This window comes from Lepus europaeus, chromosome 10 (genome assembly GCF_033115175.1).
Source record: "Lepus europaeus isolate LE1 chromosome 10, mLepTim1.pri, whole genome shotgun sequence".
Classification (NCBI taxonomy): Eukaryota; Metazoa; Chordata; class Mammalia; order Lagomorpha; family Leporidae; genus Lepus; species Lepus europaeus.
This window is the reverse complement of record NC_084836.1, coordinates 81,453,680-81,470,417: the sequence shown is the minus strand read 5'-3', so window position 1 is coordinate 81,470,417 and position 16,738 is coordinate 81,453,680. Positions and strand designations below refer to the sequence as shown.

At 51.5% G+C, this 16,738-nt stretch overlaps 1 protein-coding gene across 1 annotated transcript in view; it reads left to right on the top strand.

Annotated features, from left to right (window-relative positions):
* Positions 1–13,996, top strand: part of SLC24A3 (solute carrier family 24 member 3) — a 524,237-nt gene extending 510,241 nt beyond the window's left edge. The window contains exons 16-17 of the mRNA XM_062203807.1: positions 7,524–7,589; positions 10,312–13,996. Of these exons, the coding sequence (XP_062059791.1) occupies positions 7,524–7,589; positions 10,312–10,461 (216 nt within the window). The 3' untranslated portion in view covers positions 10,462–13,996. The remainder of the gene's footprint in view (positions 1–7,523; positions 7,590–10,311) is intronic.
* The last annotated feature ends 2,742 nt before the right edge of the window (positions 13,997–16,738 follow it).

The following is a 16,738-nucleotide window of genomic DNA, read 5'->3' as shown; positions in this document are numbered from 1 at the left end:
TTAAAAAAAGATTTTATTTTTTTATTTGAGAGGTGGTTACAGACAATGAGAGGGAGAGAGAGAGAGAGAGAGAGAGAGAGAGGTCTTCCATCCATTGGTTCATTCCCCAAGTAGTCGAAATGACTGGAGCTGGGCTGATCTGGGTCTCCCATGTGGCTACAGGGGCCCAAAGACTTGGGCCATCTTCTACTGCTTTCCCAGACTACCAGCAGGGAACCAAATTGGAAGTGGAGCAGCTGCGACTCGAACCAGCACCCCATAGGATGCTGGCACTGCAGGCAGCAGCTTAACCTACTACGCCATAGCACCAGGCATGGAAGCTGGGGTGTTTATGCACTTACCTCGGAGAGCAGCTTCTAAATTGGTCACTGCTTGGCGTTTCTGGGGTTCAGGGGAAAACCCCTGGGTCCAGTTGCAAGTTCTGGCAACTGCCAGGGCTAGTAACATCCATTTGAAACCCGCCCCCAAACAACTGTTGACACTGCCCCAGTAAGGAAACGCAAAGTGATGTGCAACAGGTGTTCCAAGTTAGAAGTAAAGTAGTGAAAAGCCATTATTTTTTCCTTAAAATAATTTGTTGGTAGAGTGGAGGTGACCTCAGACCATAGAAAGATTTTATTTTCTTTAAGATTTACTTATTTATTTGAAAGAGAGAGGGAGAAACAGAGAAAGAGAGAGAGAGATCTTCCATCTGCTAGTTTCACTCCCCAGATGGCCACAATGGCCAAGGTTGGGTGAAGCCAAAGCCAGGAGCCAGGAGCTTCATCCTGGTCTTCCAGGTGGGTGGCAGGAGCCCAAGCACTTGGGCCATCATCTGCTGCTTTTCTCAGGCCGTTAGCAGGGAGCTGGATAGGAAGTGGAGTAGCTGGGACTCAAGCCAGCACCCATATGGCACTGCAGGTGTTGGCTTTACCCACTTGCCGCAACGCTGGCCCCATATAGAAAGATTTTTTTTCTTTTCTTTTTTCTTTTTCTTTTTTTTGACAGGCAGAGTGGACAGAGAGAGAGACAGAGAGAAAGGTCTTCCTTTTGCCGTTGGTTCACCCTCCAATGGCCGCCACAGCCGGCGCACTGCAGCTGGCGCACCGCGCTGATCCGAAGCCAGGAGCCAGGTGCTTCTCCTGGTCTCCCATGGGGTGCAGGGCCCAAGCACTTGGGCCATCCTCCACTGCCTTCCCGAGCCATAGCAGAGAGCTGGCCTGGAAGAGGGGCAACTGGGACAGAATCCGGTGCCCCAACCGGGACTAGAACCCGGTGTGCCGGCGCTGCAAGGCAGAGGATTAGCCTAGTGAGCCACAGCGCTGGCCCATATAGAAAGATTTTAAACTGTACTATGAGGAATAAGAATCTCGTAGGCTAGGGATGATGGATCCACACACACAGTAGGATGGATTCAGGGAATCCATGAGTCTTGTATGAACGGGTCTCCCTGTGTACATCCATCCTAAGTAATGCATATGCGTCGTGGGCCAAATCCCTGTAGACTCTGGAAGCAGCCAGCCTTGTTTCCTCTGCAAGGACTGCAGGAGGGAATTTGAGAATGAACATGCAGACTTCTGAAGCAAGAAACAAAAACTGCCTTAGCCATCAGGAGATGCGCCTGGGAAGAGTTTCTGTATTTGCATGTGTGTGCCTTGGTTCTGTGAAGGGCATAGCGGCAGGGAAACAGTTTAGCTCCACATTGTGCAGGGCTGGAGCTCAAAGGGTTTTGCCCAAGAGAATGTAGTGGTGAGAAGAGGCGGGGCTGCTGCCTGGCTTGAAGTCCCCCAAAGCAACAGGTTCTGTTGCCCTGCAGGAGAGTTACTGGGGTGATGGAAGTGGTTTGTGTCTTCACTGAGGTATGAGTTAGGAGAATTACGTAAGTTACATAATAACTTGCACTTGTCAAAACTCATCTAATAGTAGCTGCACTTACGATCAGCGCATTTTATTGTTTGCAAATTATGCTTCAATTCTTTAAAATGTGGTGCCCTCTGATAGAGATGAGCTTAAAGGCAGCTCCCAATATGGTCTACCTTTCCCCCTTGCCACCCAACACACACTTGCAATGCACACATATGCACTGGGCATCCCCAGCAGATGCTCACTTAAACACACGGGACCCTAGGAGCTGGGACGAGGAACCTTCAAGAGCCAGGCATCTGCCCTTGAAACATCTGATGAGCTGAGGAAACACAGGCAGGATGAGATCAGCACCAGATGGTTGGTCCTGAACTTGGAAGGGGCACACAGTCTTAGGGCCGGATGGGCAGAGTAGAGATGAGAACGAGCTGAGTTTCCCACTTGGCCAGGCAGAAGATTCCAGAACGGGGCAACTGCCCCAGTATGGAAAGCTAGTGAGAGCCTGACTCCAGAGCGGGGAGCTAGGATATGATACAGTGATGCCAGGTCCTGGGCAGAGTCCAAAGCCACCTGCATTTCTTCATTTGTTTGAGGGGAGGAGCCATTGTGGACCACTTTTCCTTTTGTCTTTGCGCTCTGAAAGCAATGCACACTAGTAGCCCAAAACCAGGAGCTTTCCAGATGTCCACAACATAACGAGTTAAACACACTGTGGCATTTTTCTAGAGCTATTGACACAATGAAATCTCAAAAGAATCTCCAGAAACTGTGCTGGGAGAAGGACGCTCACATGAAAGAGTAGGCGCCGTATCTCTACACATGGGCTATTCATGTGAAGTTCTAGGGCAGGCTGAACCAGCCCATGGGGGATAAATGGAGAGCAGTGGCTGCCTCTGGGTCTGGCATGGAGGCCACCGGAGCACTCGATGGGCGATTGAAGTGGTCTGTGTTGTGGTGGTTTGGGTTACCTGGGTGCATGCATTTCTCAGACCCCACCGAATGGTGCAGTTATGATTCGTGAATGTCACCGTATGGAAATTGCGTCTAAAAATAAAAGAACCATGACCCACAGCTGAACTCTGCTTTAATGAGATGCAGGCAGAGGTGTTGAGGTGGAAGAGTGCTGGTGGTGTCTGCAGCTTACTTTGTAGTTTACTGGAAAGCAAGGTGGTGTCAGCCTTTCCACTTTGATGCTTAAAAACTTGTGTGATAACAGGTGGGTTAAAAAAAGTTATACATGTTCATAAAAAATAAAGTGGGAAAGGAAATAGGCGGTGTTGGGCAGATCACATTGCTTCTGGGACCAGCCAGGTTCACCCGGAGTGTCTCTGCTTCCAGCCTCTCTCTGACCAGTGCCCACTGCCCTGTAGAAAGTGACTTTCCTATAAACCAGTCAGAATGACATTGCTGGGCCAGCGTTGTGGTGCAGCCTTAGGGCACTGATTAGAATGCCAGCTGCTCCGTCTCCCTCCAGCTCCCTGCTAATGCACCTGGGAAAGCAGCAGACGACAGCCCAAGTGCTTGGGCCTCTCCCACCCATGTGGGAGACCCAGATGGAGTACCTGGCTCCTGGGTTCAGCCGGGCACAGCCCTGGCTGTTGGCAGCCATTTGGGGAGTGAATGGGTGGGTGGAAGATTTCTCTCTGTCTCTCTAACTCTCCTTTTCAAATACATCAATCAGTCTTTAAAATGAAAAGCGATGGCACGGCATGGGCATGCGTTATTCATTCACCAGTTACATACCAAGCACGTGCCGGGCAGAGGGTGAATTCAGGCTGTAATCTAGAAGGGCATTGCTCAAGGAGCTGCCTGTTATGGGTTCATAGAAGAAGAAATGAGGGCTGGAGGAGCAGGCCCAGGCACCTCACTGAGTGGGAGAGGAAGTGTGACCCCACATTTCATTAGAATTTTTTCCACCCCAGACCCTGTTCAAGAGTTTAAGGTGGATCGATTTAGTTAATCCTCACATGGGGACTGTGTTCTCTGGATTTTTACACAGCAGAAAACTGAGGCGTGGGGCAAGTTGCTTGTTCCTGATGATACTGCAATGGAGGGACCCGCCTGGGATTCGCCAGCCAGGCGGCTGAGTCTGAAGCCAGTGCCCTAAACCAGGTGTTGAGTTCTAAAGAAGTTTAATTATAAAAAGCAGACCATGGATGAGATGTGGCCGTAGGTCATAGCCTGCCAGCCTCTGGCCTGGACCATCCACAGTGACTGGAAGATGTTAGTGTTAAATCAAAAGGCAACTGCAGGGACCCTAGTTCCTGACCATCTTGTCCAGGTGGAGGTGTGAGGGTCAGACAGCCGGAGATACACACAGCTGGCCCTCTGAATCCACCTGTTCTACCAACTGAGGACAGACACTATGCAGAGAAAAAGTTACCTCTGTGCTGAATATGTTTGGGCTTCTGTTTCTTGTTTGTATTTCCCCAAACAGTACTTTGACACAGTATTTACATTGTATTTGGTATTCTAAGGACTCTAGAGATGATGGTTTCAAGCATACAACAGCACTTACATGGATTAGAGGAGAGAATTGAGCATCCTACTCCAGGGAGTCCTGGAACCAGTTCTCTGAGGGCACCCAGGGATAACCCAGGTCTCTAAGGAACAATGAAAAAAACAAAAGACACTCCCTCCCACCCCCACTTGGTGTAAAACAAAAGAAGCCTGCAGACAAAAAAGTGAGAAATTACAAAACATTCCTACAAAAGTTGCCTTTTGTCTTCAGAGCCATCTAGGATTGCAGTAGCAGACCCTGTGTGAACTTGGGAAGATCAAGTTCAGAAGCCTGGTTGGACTTGATTCATTTTGAAAATGCTTGGCCAGAGAAACTTCTCTGGCTTGGACCCTGGCTCACACTGGGCTCTTGGTTTCTTATGGGCAGGAAATCCATTTACTCCATGCCTGTGGCTTACAGGGATCCACCCTGGGGGCTCAGAGCGCAACAGGGCCGGGAGTACACGGCCTCCATCCTGCAAGAGACCTGCAGTGTTGAAAATGAAGAGCTCATGGGGCCGGCACTGTGGTATAGTGGGTAAAGCCGCTGCCTGCAGTAGTGCCAGCATCCCAGATGGGCGACAGTTCAAGTCCCGGCTGCTCCACTTCCAATCCAGCTCTCTGCTATGGCCTGGGAAAGCAGTAGAAGATGGCCCAAGTCCTTGGGCCCCTGTACCCATGTGGGAGACCTGGAAGAACCTCCTGGCTCCTGGCTTCAGATCAGGGCCGCTCCTTGTTATGGCCAATTGGGGAGTGAACCAGCAGATGGAAGACCTCTCTCTCTCTCTCTGCCTCTCCTTCTCTCTCTATGTAACTCTGACTTTCAAATAAATAAATAAATAAATCTTAAAAAAAAAGAAAAAGAAAATGAAGAGCTTAAAAGGATTTCTGTTTCCAGGGCTGGCCCACGGACCACGTGACTGAGGCCAGCCACAGCGGGTGCTTCCTCACTCTGCTCTGAGGGGCCTGTTGGCCACCATGTGGGCAGTGCAGGTCATTTCCATCATTGCTGGACAATGCTGTGCCACAGGAATTCCAAATATTGCTTCTCTCTATCTCTTCACAGTTTGCCTACTAATCCTGTTGTGTTTCTGTAAAAAAAATTAAAATAACCATTTACAAATATCAGAAAAGGAATTTCACCTCTTTCCTGTTCTTCGCTTGCTCACTACAACTCCTCATCCATTTTTCCCCCATCAAATTAGGGAAAGGATTTTTTAAAAAAGGTTTATTTATTTGAAAGTCAGAGTTACAGAGAGGTAGAGACAGAGAGAGAGGTCTTCCATTCTCTGGCTCACTCCCCAGATGTCCGCAACAGCGGGAGCTGCGCCGATCTGAAGCCAGGAGCCACGAGCTTCTTCTGGGTCTCCCACACAGGTGCAGGGGCCCAAGGACTTGGGTCATCTTCTACTGCTTTCCCAGGCCATCGCAGAGAGCTGAATCAGAAGTGGAGCAGCCAGGACTCGAAGCAGCACCCATAAGGGATGCTGGCACTGCAGGCAGTGGCTTTACCAGCTATGCTACAGCGCCGGCCCCAAGAATACATTTTAATGCAAAAGGAATACCAAGTGCATTCATATTTTCCAGTTCGCTGTGTCATGGCATTCACCCTAAATTGTGGCATGCATTTGAGTGAAAGCTCCCTGGAGATCAGGTTGACAAGGATGACAAGGATGTGTGTGGGCGATAGGTACCCATTCAAAATGCAATATTAATTCATCGTAAAAACAATGAAGTCCTGTCTTTTCCAGTGGTGTGGATGGAAGTAGAGGGCATTGCATTAAGTGAAATAAGCCAGGCACACAAATGAATGTTCTCATTTGCAGAAGCTAAGGCAAATAGTGTAGAAGGAAGAGTTTATGATCACTACAGGCTAGGAAGGGTAGAGGTGAGGGGCCAGCACTGTGTTGTAGCCAGTAAAGCCACTGCCTGCGGCACCGGCATCCCATATGGGCACTGGTTCAAGTCCCGGCTGCTCTACTTCTGATCCAGCTCCCTGCTATGGCCTGGGAAAGCAGTAAAAAATGGCCCAAGTCCTTGGACCCCTGTACCCGCATGGGAGACCTGGAAGACTCTCCTGGCACCTGGTTTTGGATCGGTGCAGTTCCGGCCAGTACAGCCAATTGGGGAGTGAACCAGCTGATGGAAGATCTCTCTCTCTCTCTCTCTCTCTCTCTCTGTCTGCCTCTCCTCTCTCTGTGTAACTCTGACTTTCAAATAAATAAATTAATTTTTTATTTATTTTTTATTTTTTATTTTTGACAGGCAGAGTGGATAGTGAGAGAGTGAGAGACAGAGAGAAAGGTCTTCCTTTTTGCCGTTGGTTCACCCTCCAATGGCCACTGCGGCCAGCACATCGCGCTGATCCGAAGCCAGGAGCCAGGTGCTTCTCCTGGTCTCCCATGCGGGTGCAGGGCCCAAGCACTTGGGCCATCCTCCACTGCCTTCCCGGGCCACAGCAGAGAGCTGGCCTGGAAGAGGGGCAACCGGGATAGAATCCGGCGCCCCGACCGGGACTAGAACCCGGTGTGCCGGCGCCGCAAGGCGGAGGATTAGCCTGTTAAGCCACGGCGCCGGCCAAATTAATTTTTTTAAAAAAGGCAGAAGTTTGGGAACTGGAGATTGGACAGTGGGTACCAAAACGCAGCTACATGGGAGGAATTGGTTCTAGCATTCTGTAGCACGGAGGGTGACTATAGTCCACAACTGTTTATGATATATTCCAAAATAACCAGAAGACAAGAATGCAAATGCTCCCAACACAGAGAAATGCTAATAGGGGTGAGGAGGGGCACATGGTAAGACCTCTTGATCATCATGCATTGTATACATTTATCACATTTTCTCACTGTAGCTCCTAAATATATACACACATATCAGTCTTTTTAAAAAAAAAAAAAAATCATGTAACACATGATAGAGAATCCCAGTGGCCATGGGGCGGTCCAGCTGGGCCAGTGCTGTTGAAGTTAAGGATGGAATGGGACTGAGAGTGGACAGGACAAGGATACACCCTAGGTTCCTAGGAAAGCACAGGTCCCCCGGGGGAGCTGCAGGGCGTGGCTGCCAGGCTGTCCTTTGCCTCTCCATCCTAGAGCAGAGATTTGCAATCTATGCTACACAGAGTTGCTTGAGCGCCCTGCCTGTTCAGAAGCCTAATTCTGTTTAATCCTTTCTTGCAGATTCGACTGAACAGCAGGGGGCTAATCTACTCCGTGGGCCTGCTCCTGGCCTCTGTCTTTGTCACGGTAGGTTTGCAGCTCTCCCCCCATTCTGGAATGTACACATTCTTTCCTCCCCACTGCGTTCCTTGGACACCAAATGGGCTTGGCGTCCCTATGCCTGGAGACAGTGGCCCTCCAGATGTCTTGTCTCCAGGCTGTTTCTTGTAGAAGGGAATCCTAGCAACCCACTAGGATGCCTTCTGCCTTGGAGCCAGCCTCGTGCCGGGTCCCAGGCACAAACTGTTTTATCAAGAACAAAGAGATGATCCCAGTTGTTGTGCAAGATTAGTCCTAAGAGTAGGCTTCAGTTACTTGATTGTTCCAAGTGACTCCATCTCCATTAATCCAGGGACTCAACCAATCCCTCAGAGGCTATGAATGCATTTCATGGATGATGAACTTCTGTGCTGGCCCGCTTTATTGACCATCACGTTTATTTGTGTAACTTAATCTTCCTACCCAACAGACGTGTCTAAACAGACTCATACAGGTGCTTGGAGGTCTCCATCAGCATTCAACTCTGCTGTTGAGTTGTCACATTCATACATACTGAAACCCAACATGATTTTCCTTGATTTTCGAGGAGATGATCATTGACGTTGGCCTGACGTGCTGTTCACATACAGGGGATTCAGCTGGACAGGCAGGAAGCAGGAGAGATCAGGTAGGGTGAGACTCAGATGTATAGATTTTACCAAAGCAAATACCGCCTTACACAGAAGTGAAAATCTATAGAACTCATTCTTTCACAGTTTGGGTTTGGGGCAGTGACACTCACCCCACAGTGTGCTCCATGCTTGGTACGTATTTTTCTTCTTTGCTGTTCATGCTACCCTCATGTGGCAGCCACAAATATCAGCCCCAGCCCACCAGTGTACAGCAAAGGCTCGGAGAAGTGATGAACAGAAACATAAGCTGATGATGTCAGTATGCACTCCTGGCTGTCATTGTGTGATTGACAGGAGACCAGGCTAACTATTAGCTGAGCCAACCACATAGGGTTGTTGATGGAAGAGGAGTAGGTTTGGGGAGGAAGAGCGATTGCAAGAATTGTGAGTCTGCGCTGCCTGTTGGACTTCTAAGAGGAGATGCTAAGAAAGGCATTGCACAAATACAAGTCTGAGTTCCAGAGAAATGTCCAGGCTAGAGTTGCCAGAATGTAGGTGGCTGTTTAGAGATCTGCATTGGATGACATCACCTAGGGAATCCCGTGTGGACAGAAAATAAAGAAGAGGCTCAACATCTGAGTCTTCCAGCACTTGGGGTGACGCTGGGGAGGATAACATTCCTGAAGAACCCAGCGAGCACCAGCTACATGGCTAGGGAGAAGCCCAGAAGTACGTGGCATCCTGGAAGCCATGTGTCACAGCCGTTTCACCGTGGAGGGAGCCGTGGTCCATTGAGACAAGTGTTGAGCGTTGACCATTCCACCGGGGCAAGGGTCCTCGGTGCTCTTCGGCAGAGAGCTGTTTTTGTGAGTGATGGCAGAGGGTTGAGTGGAAAGAACCAACAGACAATAGAAGGGGAGATGGGAGGCCGCTATGTGCAGCTCTGTCGAGTTCTCCGACTGAAAGCAACAGAAATCCAGAAAAGGTGTTTGCTTTTTTCAAGGTAGACAGGAGAGAGAGTAGCATCCTCGCATGCCAGTGGAATGATCCAAGGGCAGGGTGATGAGCGGGGTGGTGCAGATGAAAGAGAGTGAGTTGGTGGGAACATCCCCGGATGCAGTGTGAGCTTTGGGATCCGGCTCATTCATGGACCTGGCCATGGGGAGTGGTGAGTGATGGTGTCACTGAATTGCAGACTGGTTACAGAGAGAGGGGGAGGGACAGAGGGAGAGAGATCTTCCATCTGCCGGTTCACTCCCCAAATGGCCACAATGGCCATTGCTGGGCCAGGCTGAGGTCAGGAGCTTCTTCTGGGTCTTCTACATGAGTGGCAGGGAACCAGGCACTTGGGCCGTGTTCTGCTGCTTTACCAAGGGAGCATTATCAGGGAGCTGGATTGAAAAAAGTGGAGCAGCCAGGACTCAAATCAGCACCCATATGGGATGCCGGTGCTGCAGACAGCAGCTTAACCCACTGCACCACAGGGCCTGTCCCTGCATTCTACGATTTTAGGTCACTGAAATTCAGGTTGGAGTAGCCAGCTGTGGCTCGTGGGTGGGCACAAGGGGGGGTCTCAGGGGTGGGAGTGGGTGACTGGCTGAGGCAGGCAGGAGGACGAGGACTTGAGAGAAGAGGGGCAGTGAAGATCCTTCCTATGGGCCTTGAAATCACTAATAAAGGTGGCAGGAGTCCAGCAGGTGAGCGATGGGGTGAGCAGGCTTGCATGGTTCACTGCTAACGGGGAACAGAGTGTGACAGCCAGAAACCTTGAGGTTCTTAGTGCACTGCTTTTAGGGGAAGAGAAAAGACCCTGGTTTGGAAGCAACAGAGGGGGGACCAGGGGGACCCATCCCCCCCCCCCGGGGGGGGCATCCCCTCGGCCCCAGGCGCAGCCACAGGAAGAGAGTGGAGAGGCTTCGCGGAACGGCAGGGGGCGCATCCTCGGGTGAGAGCCAGGCTCTGTTGGGGGATGTGCAGGAGCCCTGAATGGATTATGAGTCCTGCCCTTTCTCCTGCTTCCAGACAATCAGTGCCTGCTCGGGACCCACCAGGGGCAGCTGTTGCCCTGGGCCACCCCTGGCCCCGCAGCCACTGCAGCCGCCTTCCAGCGCCCGCTGACCCCTTCTTGTGTGTTGCAGGTGTTCGGCGTCCACCTGAACAGGTGGCAGCTGGACAAGAAGCTGGGCTGCGGGTGCCTCTTCCTGTACGGCGTGTTCCTGTGCTTCTCCATCATGACGGAATTCAATGTCTTCACCTTTGTGAACTTGCCCATGTGTGGCGACCACTGACCGCTGGGCCACCCACAGAGGCTGTTCCTCCTTTTCCGTGCAATACGAGACCCGGCCACACCCCGAGTCACACAGGCCCCACAGGGCCGTGGCGTCCGTCTCCCGAGCTGTCCACAGGTCTCGGCTCTTGTCCGGGTGACCCAGACCCTCCCAGCCCCCTCCTGGGCTCCCCTTGTCTCCCTGGGTCCTGCCTCCCACCCTCTGGCCCGCCCACCCCTTCCTGCCTCCTCCCTGTGAAGACATCCAACACCCACGTGAGTTTTCCAGCTCCGTTTCTGAACCGGGACTGAGATTCTAGAAAAAAACAAAAAAAACCACAGAACTGGCTGCTAACTGGCCCGAGCCAGGCACAACTTCTTAACGATCCCTCCTCCTTTTTTTTTTTAAGTTATTTGCCGGAAGACGAACCTAATTTATGAGCCGAGACTGTTGAAGAAGTGGAGGAGGGGGGCTGTTGGTGCGCTGGTGATGGGGAATGCTTGGGATCGCATTCTGGGTAGATTGCGGGGTTACTGGCTGTGGGGGTCGTGTTGGGAGGGGGGAGAGGGGGGGGCCCCCCCACCCCGACTTCCTTTGCTTCCTGCCATCAAGAGCTCCTCTCTGGCTTCTTTCACTGGGCTCTGATGACTCAGTGACCTGAGGTTGCCCTGCAGGGCAGCCTGCTGGGATTGAGCCCTGGGCACGTTTGGTGAACGCTTAGTGGAGGACCGGGCTGAGTGAGACCACAGGGAACAAAGGCGTGACCCTTTCTGCCCATGTCCCCCCACGGGGCCTTTCCCTAGAGAAGAACAATGCAAGGTGCCGGCAGAAGGAAGAAGACGGCTTCCACCTGTCCACTCTCGCCATCTCTCTCTCACTAGGTTCTCTCTAGTTTCTCAAGCAATAGTTCTAGCCTGCCTGAGGCCTCTGACAAGCTCCAGCCGTCCACCCGCGAGGTGCCAGGCAGCCAACGACAGAAGCTTCCCCAACGTGTGTTGTCCCTGAGATGTGCTCTTGTTGCTTGGTGTTGGGGGGACAGGGAGCAGGCCCCCAGGCCTGCCCCGCCTTCCGGGCCGGAGTTTCAGACACTGGTTTCTTGGAAAATGGAGAGAAGCGAATTTTTGCACAGCTGTTGTCAACAAGTCCCAATTTGCCACTTGGTATCGAGTACACTGGACCCTGACTGCTGGCTCTTGGGAAAACGTCCTTTCTACTCGGGCCCTGCGGCCACGCTGGCCTGGCCCCGCCCTCCCTTCCTGGAGGGATGGCCAGGGAAGGAGCAACCAGAACTGACACCTTTGGAACCACAGAATGTGTTCAGCGCAGACTTCCTGGAGGGCATAAGTTATTGTAAACGTTTATATTTTGTTTTTTGGATTTTTTTTTTTTTTTTTTGCCAACCACTGTTCAACAGCCCTGCTAGATTTTGTATGATGCTGAATTATTATGTAGATTAATTCCACCCACTTGAGACACACCCATGCTTGGTACACTTGTATTTATTGAGAACTGTGGATTCTTGCCCCGTGATGCCCCTTGCATTTACGTTAAGCACTGATCACTTATCATTCATGAGGTATGGTTCCCCCCTCCTCCCCGTCCCTTGTACACATTCTGGTATGAATTGTAAAAAATAACCTGCTCCACATGGGTCGGATGTTTCTGTCTGGGATGCGAAACCGAGGCCGGCATTTTAGCCGAGGGGGCACCTGCTCGGCCGAGGAACAGGAGAGAAATCACCGATTTGGGCTCTCAGAGCTAAGACACACTTACTGATTCTGTTGCACATTTTGCACTGGTTTATGGCGATTGTTTTCTCGGACGGATAGTGTAAAATAAACTTCTCTGTTCTGTATCCTTCCTGGAGCAGAGTGGGTTCCTCTCTCCATTGGAAATGTCCACTGGATGTGGGGAGAAGGCAAGGAAGGGCGCATGATGGCAGCCACCCTGTGGCCGGATGTTTGGGCTCTGGTGTTCTCGGTTGCCGGGGTGGGGGGAGGGGGTTGGAACGGCTAGTCTCCAGCTGGCAGATTGCCAGGATGAAGTGGCCAGTCCTGGCTCCCTCGAAATCCTGAAAGACCTTAACCCTGTCATCTGGTTGTTGTAGGGTGGTTGGCTGGTTTGTTTTCCCACTGAATTTGTGGAAATGTTACAGGTCTTTTGGATGGCGACTCTTTTCCTCTGCAAAGTTCTTGGTCTCGCGGACTTGAAGAATGAGGCACAGGAGCAATGGAAGGGGAGCAGGAAGGGAAGTGTATTCAGCCCTGGACAAAGCAGAAGTACAAGGCAAAGTTCCCAGCAGCGCTAAGAGGGGTCCCAGAGGGGTGGCTGGAGAGGAGATGGTGTCTAGGGGGAGTTGTATACTTTTTAACTGGGGACCGTTCCCTGGTTGGTCAGGGGAGAGCCAAATAAGGCATTGAAAAGTGACTGGTTTTTATTGGTTCCTGACAGATGTAAATAAGGGATTGAGAAGTGGCTGTTTTGATTGCTGATTTGGCTACAAGTTAAGTCACCAATCACAGAAGTCAGTTGTTTGACTTCTCCAGACAGTGGGGCGAGCACCCCCACCCACTTCCCTGTCCGTCTGTCTGCCTTGCCAGGAATCTGCCCGCATCATAGAATTTTAGAGGGCTACCGGTCCCAGACATTGTACCAGGAGCTCGTTCCTGGGGTGGACGTGAGAGGAAAAGGGTGGCAGTGCAGATGGCGACACTCACGCAGTAACCAGGTCTCCATCTTGTCGCATCAGGAAAACCGAGACCGCCTGTAGAGTAGCAACGTACATGCGATGGACCAGGCCATGCCTCAGAGTGGGTTTTGCAGATGTTTGGTTTCAGAACACAGGGCAGAGTCCTAAACTCCACCAAAGATGTTATATGGTTTACTGTCGTTCCAGGGGCGTTTATATCCTGAATAAAGTGCACTCCAAAAGCTGGACTTGAGTGATGTCACATCATCTGATTTTCTGGGACAACTGATTCCAGAAAACTGTACTCGGAACGTGGGAACAATTGTGCTGAGGCAGCTCAGACTCCTCCCCCCAACTTGTGAGGCATGCCCACAGGTGGTTGCTAAAAACAGATTCATGGTGTGTGAAACTGTTTTCAGCATACACTAGAATTTGTGAATTCCTGCAACCAAAAGAAAGAAATGCAGGTGCCACATCTCTCTTTTTAAGGTGAGGGAATGGGGCCAGCACTGTGGCACATTGGGTTAAAGCCCTGGCCTGAAGCACTGGCATCTCATATGGGTGCCAGCTCTCTGCTATGGCCTGGGAAAGCAGTAGAAGATGGCCCAAGTCCTTGGGCCCCTGCACCCATGTGGGAGACCCAGAAGAAGCTCCTGGCTCCTGGCTTCAGATCGGCGCAGCTCTGGCCATTGCGGGCAATTGGGGAGTGAACCAGCAGATGGAAGACCTCTCTCTCTCTCCCCTCTCTATTGTTGAGTTTTTTTTTAAAGATTTGATTTATTTATTTGTTTGAAAGTCAGAGCAACAGAAGAGAGACATATTTTTTAATGTACTTAATTCTGGGCATCATCTGTAAAAAAAATAAAACACCTGTTTGTAAAGTCTCATCTCCTTCTCATTCTTACGAAGAATTTTAGGGCTTCAAAGAGTAAAGAATTAGTCATTTTATAGGACATATGGATGTGTTTTTATTGGAAGTCAGAATGATGTAGAGAGATTCCATCTGCTGGTTCACGCCTCAAATGGCCACAATGGCCTGACCAAAGCCAGGACTCAAGAATTCTTGGCCGGCGCTACGGCTCACTAGGCTAATCCTCCACCTTGCGGCGTCAGCACACCGGGTTCTAGTCCCAGTCGGGGCACTGGATTCTGTCCCAGTTGCCCCTCTTCCAGGCCAGCTCTCTGCTGTGGCCTGGGAGTGCAGTGGAGGATGGCCCAAGTGCTTGGGCCCTGCACCCCATGGGAGACCAGGAGAAGCACCTGGCTCCTGCCTTTGGATCAGCGCAGTGCGCCAGCCACAGCGCGCCAGTCGCGGCGGCCATTGGAGGGTGAACCAACGGCAAAAGGAAGACCTTTCTCTCTGTCTCTATCTCTCTCTCTCTCACTGTCCACTCTGCCTGTCAAAAAAATAAATAAAAAGAATTCTATGTGGGTCTCCCACCTGGGTGCAGGGCCCAAGGACTTGGGCCATCTTCTGCTACTTTCCCAGGCACATTAGGGAGCTGGATCGGAAGCAGAGCAGCAGGAATTGGAACATCCAGTGTGGGATGTCAGTGTCGCAGGCTGCAGCGGGTATAACAGTACACCCCAACACTGGCCCCCATGCTCTATGCTTTTTGTCTGGCAATGACTATGGACCCATTTAATCCTTTCTAACTTCACGTAGCGCGAGAGAGTTCTGAGGCCACTGACATAAAAATCTCCAAAGGGGCCATCTTCCCGGAAGGGGAAGCTCCCTGGAGGACAGAGGCTCAGAGAAGTGGTGGCAGCCAAACCATGGTGTGGGTTCTCAGCTCATTAAAGTAGCTTAGGTAGCTGTTAGCCTGTGCGTGTAAGAGCGGCCAAAGGAAATGAGCATTTTTAAAGAAAATGAATATCTGCGTGACGGGACCAGGCCACGACCTGCAGCCACGGCTCTGGTTCAGTAACCCCTGTGGGAAGGGCTCAGTCTTCTCTCTGGGGGCCGTTCACGGGACTCCCCCTGCCCTGCACCAAGGGGGCTGTCAGGTAAGATCTTGGCAGGATTTTCAGGAACTCCAGAGCCAGAAATCTCCCCGCCCTTAATGTCCCAGAAGAGGGAGAAGGGGAGAAGAAACGGAGGACCCAGACTCATGGCCATAAATCCTGCAGCCTGGGTCTCAGCCCTGCACTGAGCCGCACGCTGGGTCTATCAGGTGCATTAAACCTGCCTAGGGCGACAAGCACCTCAGAGCAGCTGCTCTCCGTGAATTAGCTGACCCGCTGCACCTGAACCTCCCTACCAGCCGGCTTGGAGGGGAAGCGAGGGATCCCTAACGGGTTCTGCGAGGCACGGTACGGCGCACGGCCACAAGGGCTGCCCAGCGCCCAGGCCCGTGACTTTGCACCAAGAAGGGATTCAGGAAGGAGCCGGAGAACAGGGAGCAGCAAGCTTCTGCTGGGAGTTCCACGGCACCTCCTGCGGAGTTTCACTTCCAGGTGGCCATCATGGCGTCTCCTCCTCCCTGGTCCCCGATGAGGCAGAACTGCATCATGGGAGAGTGTACCAACCAGATTGACAGGTAAGAGGGGCCGGAAAATGGGGATGGGGGGAGTGGAATTAGGAACTATAGTGCAGAGCTGCCCAGAAATGATGAAAAAAATGTTTTTTCCAGCTTTATGTATTCCTATCCAATGCCTTTCCTCAGTTCCCCAGATGAGACTCACATGAGCTATACCATCAGCTAGCTTGCTAATATGAGAAACTCCTGGCCGGCGCCGCGGCTCACTAGGCTAGTCCTCCATCTGCGGCGCCGGCACACCGGGTTCTAGTCCCAGTCGGGGCACCGGATTCTGTCCCGGTTGCCCCTCTTCCAGTCCAGCTCTCTGCTGTGGCCCGGGAGTGCAGTGGAGGATGGCCCAAGTCCTTGGGCCCTGCACCCACATGGGAGACCAGGAGGAGGCACCTGGCTTCGGATCAGCGCAGCACGCCAGCCGTAGTGGCCATTTGCGGGGTGAACCAACTGAAGGAAGACCTCTCTCTCTCTCCACTCTGCCTGTCCCCCCCCCCCAAAAAAAAAAAGTAAGAAAGAAATTCCTGAACAGTACTTGATAAAACATTTTGACTTTGGGGACAAAGTCAGTGTTTTTCTTCTTAAAGCCACAGGAGACTTTGCCTTACTTACCACATAAGAGATTTGTCCTTTGAGGGCATAGGGCGAAAACAACAGCAGGCTTAACCAAGAAAATAAGAAAATCAATGCATGTAGCAAAAGGGAGCAAAAAATAGAACGGGTGGGGGATTGGGGGGCTTATGTCACAGCAATTTTTTGTAATAAGTGTGGAGACAGGGCCCATGGTGGGATGGGATGGGGTGGGCCTTCCCCATTCTTCATGCCAATCCAAATCCAAAACACAGCACCTGGGAATGGGTTTTAAGCACCTCTTGCACACACACACAGAGGATGGGAGTGGATCTGTGCGATTCTGCCAGAGGCTGCGGTTGGCCACAGGGTGGTGGGATGGGGCTCAGACAGGAGTTGGGAGCCATGCCTAGTACACAGGGTACATGAGACCAAGACTTCTGCAACCTGTTCCCACTTGGTCTTACCTAGGTAGGCCAAAAGGCCCAAGCAAGAGGGCGGGTGGTAG